This window comes from Notothenia rossii, assembly GCF_949606895.1.
Source record: "Notothenia rossii genome assembly, chromosome: 7".
In the NCBI taxonomy this organism is placed as follows: Eukaryota; Metazoa; Chordata; class Actinopteri; order Perciformes; family Nototheniidae; genus Notothenia; species Notothenia rossii.
In genome coordinates, this window is record NC_136905.1 from 16,144,327 (window position 1) to 16,152,993 (window position 8,667).

An 8,667-nucleotide genomic window follows, 5' to 3' on the forward strand; every position below is an offset into this window, starting at 1 on the left:
CTAACCGACAGATTAGAAACAGCTGGCTCAAACGGCGAGTCCTTCTGTCTTTTACCCGAAAAGGAAAAAACAGATGGAATATGCAACAAGTCCCGCTGCCTTTTAACCAATAGATTAATGGCAGCCGGCCTGACTAGTGTGGGGGACATGTGAGACACAGTTGCTACAGACACACTGTTGAGATTTGAATCGTTTTTATTCAAAATTCTCTCTTCCCACATAACCCCCCCAAAGAGTCATCTTCGGTTCTGTTTCCTCGGAGGTTCCCTCGGAGGAGCAGACCAGGAGCGGGGGTTCCTTTTTCCCCTCCGACTCGACGCCTGCAGATCCTGTCTCTGTGGCGGAGGAGCGGAGACCTGCAGCTGCCGAAGGGCGATTCTGACGCCGTTGCTGTTCTCGCCGTTGCCCGCGCTGCCCTCGCTGAGACTGTTGCGGGGGCTGCGGGTGCTGTCGTTGCTGTCGCTGCTGTTGCTGAGGACGTTTGTCCTGAAGCCAGCTAGCGTGACGCCTTATGTCTTCTGCCTGCTCCGCGGCAGATTTCATAGACTCCACCATGGTGTGGAACTGTGGCCCAAACAGTCCGTCCGGACTGACTGGCGCCTCAAGCAGCTCCTTTCCTGCACCCTCCGGTATATTCCCCTGCTGTAGCCAGAGGTACCGTTGAACCTGTGTCGCCCATGTCGCAATCCGCGCCTGCGAGACTGCGACTGCTGCGCACAGGGTAAGTGCAGTACTAGCCGCCTTACCTATCTCCTCAGCCTCCACTGAGGACATGGTTTTAGACTGCTCTGACATTTCCACCATGGAATTTGACAGCAACGCTATATTGTTTGCCGCCGCCGACGCCTGGAACGCACACTGATGCATGCGGTCAGTCTGTCGGGCGACAAACCGATCTTTGGCGGCAGCCAACATGGGTTGCCGTCCGGAAACCGTGTTGGCCTGCCTAGCCCCAAAGAATGCCGTGAGGTTCGGCTCTAGAGGAGGCACGGTCGGGAAATTCACGTCCGTGAATCCCTCCACTCTCGTGAGGGGCACGTATGTCCCTATCGGAGCTTTCATTGCTCCAGGGTCCCTCGCTGCCCCCTCCTGGTACTTCCTTATGGCCGGGAAGCGTGGCCAGATCGGGTGAGTCCTAACCCTGTGCACCCGGGAGAACACCCCGGACATATCATCCGGCGGTGAGCTCTCCTGAGCTAGGGGAACAGGGAGATTTCTCCAGGCGGCCGCCTTAGATATAATCTCCGGAAGTTCTAGGAGGATCCCACCGATCGATGGCAACGCCGTGGCGCCGGAGATAGGGATCACTGGGACGTACACCGGCCCTGCACCGGGCCCCATACCTGTCTCCTCCGTCCGGAGGGGAGAGATGATGGGGGAATCACCCGGTGATCCCTGAATGGAGGGGACGTAGTCGTCCGACTCGTGCCTTCCACTCGGATCCAGGAAATCAAGGGCTTTGTCCCCGGAGTACTCCTCCTGGACGTGCCAATCGTCCTCGGCGGCCGCAGCAGCGAGAGCGTCCGCTCTCTGCTGTCTGAGGGCCAGCGGGAGACGGGCACAATGCGAGCAAGACACCCCGGGATTGAGAGCAGCGTTCGCATGCTCTAATCCCAGGCAGGACTCACACTGTGAGTGCCTGTCAAAACTCATAATGTAGTCCGTTCCGCATACGAGGCAATCCCTGACACAGCCTTGACTTTCCTGTCCAGTCTCCATTTTACCGGAAAACAGAAGCTTTTTAGGAGGAATGCTTGTGTTACGGTAAGTAGCTCTTAACAGAACTGTTTTTGCCTGACAATGCTTCTGCAACGGAGTGCTGAAGAAAAGTGGGAGTAGATAGTAGGGCCTACTTCCTATTTATACGGAAGTGAGCCCGGAGGTGGGGCCCACATCATAGGTGGGCGTGGATTAAATCTGTCAGTGCTGCACACGTGCAGGAGGGATTACCCAATAGCGATAGCCTTAGAGGGCGAAGCCTTATACGATATAGAACCAATTGAGTTTGGAAAATTGCACAATATAAATCTATTCTAGTAGACCTCAACAATGGAATTATGATTAGTAGAAATGGCCAAGACATGGGACCTTTAATTAAAAAAAGTTATGGTTAAAGATATGAAGTTAATGTTCTTAAAACAAGAGCACACAGAGAACTGTTTTTGGGAGTTGTGTTTCGCATTATTTTAAATACATTTTTTTTTTTTTTGACAAATGTTTTTATTGTCTTTTTTCAGTTACAGTACAAAAATACAAAACAAAACACATCAATAGGCACAACAATAGGCATATAAGGCACTTGAAAAAAAAATGCAGATATTAGTGGTATAGTGCTGGTTTGATAACTAACTGTTACATTGTGTTTTCCTACGAAACGTAAAGAATGAAAAACATTTTACAAGCATCCACATGTTCATGTGGACATCAGTTGTATCCCACATACAAGTATTTCCTCAATACATATTGTGATTTGTTAACAAAACAAAAAGCAACAAAACTAAATAAAGCAAGAACAACAGACTACCAAGCTGTCACGAAATCATCCCCCTCAAGAAACTGCATAAATGAGCCCCAAATCTTTACAAATGTGTTATATTTCCCTTTAATGGCATATGTAAGCTTTTCCAATGCAAGGCATTGCAGTAGCCCCTCAATCCAAATTCGTTTGCTTGGTCTATGAACAGACTTCCATGATAGTGCAATTTTATGTTTAGCTTCAAGAAGACAGAATATGACCATCTTCTTACAGCTATTGCTAAGCGTACAGCTTGTTGGGAAACGACCAAGAATACAAAGTTTGGGACAGAGTGGAAGTTGTTCCTTAATAAAGATGGATACAATTGTGATAACCTCTTTCCAAAACACTTCAATGAGGGTGCATTCCCAGAGGCAATGAAACAAACTACCTTTATGAATACCACACTTGACACAAGTATCTGGCGTACTGGGGTAAATGCGATGCAATAATTCTGGAGTAAAGTATGTTCTCATCAACCATTTGTACTGGAGGAGTTTAAACCTTGTATTTATTGTTTGCACCTGGCATTGGAAGCATATGTGACCCGCTCTATCAAAATCAGTCGGAAGTCGCAACGGCTCATTTCAAAATAAACGTGGATTTGAGTAAAAAACTAGTTTTTCGGGGTTTTGGTGTTTTGTTTGATTTCAAATAAACAACGTCTTGGCTTTCAGAATCTGAAACTTGTATTTCCAAAATCAAACGATAAATACATGTTTGAAGCTTGTAATGGGAAGATGACAGCTCTCACGCTGCTCTTCCGCAGCGCTGCCCCCCCTCCCTCCGGCTGACATTATGAATGAAAAGCGTATAGTAATCATAAATAACACGGCAGAGTCCGTGATAGTTTATTTTCATCTGATTTCAAATAAACAAAGTCTTGGCTTTCAGAATATTAAACTTGTTTTGCCAAATTCAGATGATAAATACAACTTTGAAGCTTGTAAAGGCATCATTACGAGCGGAGAACGGAGTAACGTAACGTCACAGCTGGCATAACAACAGCCGGTGTTTCTTGTGAGGGTTTTCCCCGGGAAACCAACACAATACACACAAACGCAACATACACAAACACACACACACACACACACAGACACACTATATAAACCAACATTATTCCTCGCGACCTTCACCCAGTAAAACGAAAATATTTTTCCTCCGTACTTTGACAATTTATTAGCCGCTAATCAGATCGATGGATTCCAGAGAAGATCAAATCGCAAGACTGTTGAACTCCAACATTGTGAGAGGGACAGCCTCTGATGAGCAATGGGTTCAGCTGATCACTGATTACTTTTTGACGGCACCGGTTGAAGTTTCCCCGTTATCCGGCTCCGATTTAGAGTCAGACAGCCCTGACACTGACAGCAGCCCTCAGACCACGGATGCTGAAGAGGATGAGGACACCACAGAGGAACAACCACTGCTGAACGACCCGGTGGCTGAGACACTTCAGTCCGTACGGCATTATGTGAGCGAGGACAGCGCTCAAGAGATTGAGAGGGCCCGTGACTACAGGTGTAGCTGTACATTTAATGATGGAGTTCCCTGTTACACCCGTTACACCCCTGAGGAGATGGTCAAGAGATGAGACCAAATGAATGAAATGACTAATGGTAAGTAACGTTATAACTTTATATTATTTAAATACCTTTGACTGTGGTAACGATGTGTGTGTGAGTATGGGTTAGTGTTAAAAACATAACAACAATTAAAATAATGCTCACATAACCACCTACAACTTAAAGTTGGCTAATACTCATTGAAAAATTATTGTGGTGAACATTTTCATAAATGTTTCAACCCTACATTTTATCCACATGGGGAGACATATTTTTTTGGCTACCCCTTAAATCACATGTGGCCCCAGCCTAATTATCTAAAGATGTGCAGAGATAGGCAGCTACAAATGTATTATCTCATGTGAGAGCAGTTTACTCTGGAGTCACTGCCAGACTAGCCTGTACTTATTATTACCCTTTATAATAGATAGAATATGTGTGTATGGGAGTGTGTTTAACATAATACTATAGGCAATGTGTGGGGGGTGGGCCTGTGTGTTCTGTTACACGTTAAAGATTTAAGTTGTGTGTGATGAGTGATTGACACAACACATTATGCAATGTTATATGATTTTCCAGGTGAAAAGCATTTGGTGCTACTTGGAAAGATAAGCTCCAACATAAACCTCTCCAAAGAGACCGCTTGTGCAAAGAGAGGACACCAAAAGGAGCGGAAACAGCAGAGAACGTCCTATTTCTTAGATGGGCACAAAATCTGCCGGGAGACTTTCAAGTTTCTACATGGGTGAGTTTGATTTTGAAAAGGCTACTTCACTTTTGGTAGTGTTACTATTTTCAAATGAAGTGGTAATAAGCCATGCATGAGTTGAACTGAGTTTGACAATAACTGAATAGAAGCAGAATTTACAGCAATAGTAATACATAAATAAATAAATATATATATATATACATGCTTTTACATAATGAAAAAATACAACGACAATGTATATACTACAATGCATACATTAAAGAAAGCCATAAAAAACAATCAAAGACTGATGTTTTAAACCATTCCAGAATTTCTCAAGACAAGCTGACAGGTATCATCAAGTTCTTCAAGGAACATGGCTTGGCCTCAAGGATAAGACGTGGTGGTCGTGTGGTGACCAAAAGGGTGTTGTCCTTTGAAGACATCCAGCGAATTGTACGGTTCATTACCAACTTTGCAGATGTCTTTGCCATGCCACTTCCTGGACGGATTCCAGGGTTTAAGAGGACGGACATCAGTGTTCTACCAACAACTGAGACCAAGTCCTCTGTGTGGCGGAAATACAAGGTTCAGATGCAGGAGAAGGGTGGGTATTTTCTTATATTTTAATCTTGTTTTTTTGGGGGTTTTTTACACGAGGAAACCTCAATGGAAAACTAATGATGAGTAATCTAACAATGCTATCTTTGTCTTTAATCACCTTTCCAGGTCACCGTGCTGCTGGCAACAGCACATTTAGGAAGCTGTGGAAGGAGCTGACTCCCAGTGTCATTATTGGGAGGCCGATGACAGACCTATGTTGGTTCTGTCAGAAAAACAACATTGCCATCTACCGCAGCTCCAACTTTCCCGACTGTGTCAAGTCAGCGAAGCTCAGGAAGCAGGAAGAACACCTCCGCACCGTGGGGGTGGAGCGTCAGGCTTACCAGGAGATGGTCGCCAGCTGTAAAGAAACAGCTAGAGAGCTGGGTGTCAAATTAGGACCCAACCAACCCTGTAGCAGAGACATCACCATCCACTACAGCTTTGACTATGCACAGCAGGTGAGGTGTGTGAATGTGATGAATGCTGTGATAATCCAGAATGTTTGGAATGTAACAATATGAATATTCACACATTTTTAGAATTAGAGTATAGATCACTCATTAGTTAATTCATCTGTTGGTCTGGTGTTACAGGTTCACTACCCCAGTGACCCTCTCCAGCCCGGGCCCATTTACTTTATGGTTCCCAGGAAGTGTGGACTGTTTGGTGTCTGCTGTGAAGGTGTTCCTCAGCAGGTAAACTACCTCATAGATGAGGCTCATTGCAGCAGCAAGGGTTCCAATGCTGTCATTGCCTACCTCCACCACTTCTTCTCTCAGTATGGGCTTGGGGAGAAACATGTTCACCTGCACTGTGACAACTGCTCTGGTCAGAACAAAAACAGATACCTCCTCTGGTACCTTGCTTGGCGGTGCATGGTGGGACTCCATGAAGATATCTCCCTCAACTTTCTTATTGCTGGCCACACCAAATTTGCACCTGACTGGTGCTTTGGCCTGTTTAAGCAGCAGTTCCGCCGCACACCAGTGTCCTGCCTGAAGGACATCAGCCAGGCTGTCAGGTCCAGTACCGTCACTGGAGTCAACATCCCCCAGCTGGTTGGCAATGAGTCAGGGGAGACCTTCGTCAAAACAGACGACTGGCACAACTTCCTTGCCCCCAGCTTCAGACCGCTTCCAGGTATCAAGAGGTACCATCACCTACGCTTCACCAGTGCCGAGCCTGGAGTGGTCTACGCCAAGGAGTTTGAACGTAAAGAAGAAGAATCCTTCAAGCTGCTATGCACAGGGTGCTTTACTGACCAGGAGGCACGTCCCACTGAACTGACTCCCCCTGGGCTTGATGAAAAACGGCAGTGGTATCTTTTTGAGAAGATCAGAGAGTTCTGCACTGAGGAAACCAAAGACATCACCTGCCCCAAACCCTTAACACCTCATCTTTAATGAGTGAGAGTGCATAATACATCAACACTATGTCATTCTTCTATAAATGCTGTAAATATATATTTCAAATTGGTTTTAAGTACTGTTAGCTACTCTGTTGATTGTTTGCTATTTTTATATTGTGTAGTATATTTATCTGTTCTGTTGCTTGCTTCTTTCTCTAAATTAGCTTTTGTGCCAAATGATTCTAATGTTGTTAGAGGTTAACATGCAATCAGTTCATTTAAGTATTTATTCATAGTGTTTTTCATAAAAATTGTATATTGATGATTCTGCACGTGGTTATGGGTGTGCACGTGAGTACGGGCGTGCACGTGAGTACGGGTGTGCATGTGGTCTGGGTGTGCACATGGCCATGTACATGGGAATAGATGTGTGCGCATAAGCATGTGCTCAAACATGACCAAAATACATACATAAATTGATGAACGTGCACGTGAGTTCGGGAGTGTACGGGAGTGCACGTTGGTACGGCGTGCATGTGTATGTGAGTGCCTTTGTTCCATGTATTGATGTATGAAAGTGACAACAAGAGAACAGTATATTGTGTGTGTGTGTGTGTGTGTGTGTGTGTGTGTGTGTGTGTGTGTGTGTGTGTGTGTGTGTGTGTGTGTGTGTGTGTGTGTGTGTGTGTGTGTGTGTGTGTGTGTGTGTGTGTGTGTGTGTGTGTGTGTGTGTGTGTGTGTGTGTTTGTGCAAACAGCTCTAGATGAATTCGTTTTATGGTATGGTTCATTTGAATAAATACCTAAGAAAGTACTGCAAACTTTGAAGGCCTTTTTCTCAAAATCATGGTTCGATGACATTCATTATGTAAAGTGACGTATTTTGCTTAATATTTGGAGGACAAAAACAATATTGATATCATTAGAAAGCTAAGAATCTCATCTTTCCAACAGTGTATCAAACTCAAAATGTGTTTCAGGGTCAATGTGACTGAAAATGATAGAGCAGGTCACATATATCCTGCCATTCTTCTACAGTTATATCTTCATTAAGGTCTGAACACCATGCCAATCTTTTATCCTCTGAAGATTCTTTTGTTGCATCTATGATAATCTGGTAAAATTTTGAAATTAATCCAGCTGCTCCATGTTGGTTCAGGACTGTCCTTTCCAAAGAGTTTTGTGAGGGAAGAGTTCTGTGTCTTTGTTATGAAGCTTCTTATCTGAAGATACTTGAAAAAGTGTTTAGGCTCAATGCCAAATCTTTGCTTGATCTCCATAAAACTTAAAAGAGTATCATTCTCATACAGATCTGAAATCTTCCTGATCCCTCTGTCTGCCCATAACTTGAAACCAAGGTCATTAGTACCTGGCGTGAAATTTCTGTTCCCCCAAATAGGTGAGAATTGGGATGGTGGAGCATTTTCCCCAAGATAATTTAACACTTCGTGCCATACTATCAGTGTATTTCTAACAAAGGGGTTTGCGGTGTGCCTTTTCAAAGTGGCTAAATTTGCAGAATAAATGTAGAGGTATAAGGGACCTTTAGAAGTTGTTGTTTCCTCCATCTTTATCCAGTGCAGTGGTGACTGATGGTCAAACCAATATGAGGCTGCTCTTAGTTGGGCAGCCCAATAGTATCCTTGGAGGAAAGGGAGTTTTAACCCACCTCTTTCATACGGTAAGTACAACAGAGTCATACGCAGCCTTGGGCGTCTATTGTTCCAAATAAAATTACAAAAAAGTTTTTTCATTTTGTTAAAGAAATTATCAGGCGGAGCGAGTGGGATGGATTGGAAAAGGTACAGGAACTTAGGAAGAATATTCATCTTCAAAACATTAATACGTCCTATCATTGAGAGTGGCAAAGATTTCCATCTGTTAATAGATTCCTCTACTGACTCAATCACTGGGTTATAGTTAGTTGGTATAACGGATTCTATTGT

General features: G+C 44.3%; 1 protein-coding gene across 1 annotated transcript; it reads left to right on the forward strand.

Moving 5' to 3' along the window:
- The first annotated feature begins 4,141 nt into the window (after positions 1–4,141).
- Positions 4,142–7,433, forward strand: LOC307045857 (uncharacterized protein). The gene is made up of 4 exons (XM_079691843.1): positions 4,142–4,825; positions 5,098–5,375; positions 5,498–5,832; positions 5,968–7,433. The coding sequence occupies exons 1-4, from the start codon at positions 4,641–4,643 to the stop codon at positions 6,775–6,777; spliced, it is 1,608 nt and encodes a 535-aa protein (XP_079547969.1). The 5' UTR covers positions 4,142–4,640; the 3' UTR covers positions 6,778–7,433.
- Positions 7,434–8,667: the final 1,234 nt, after the last annotated feature.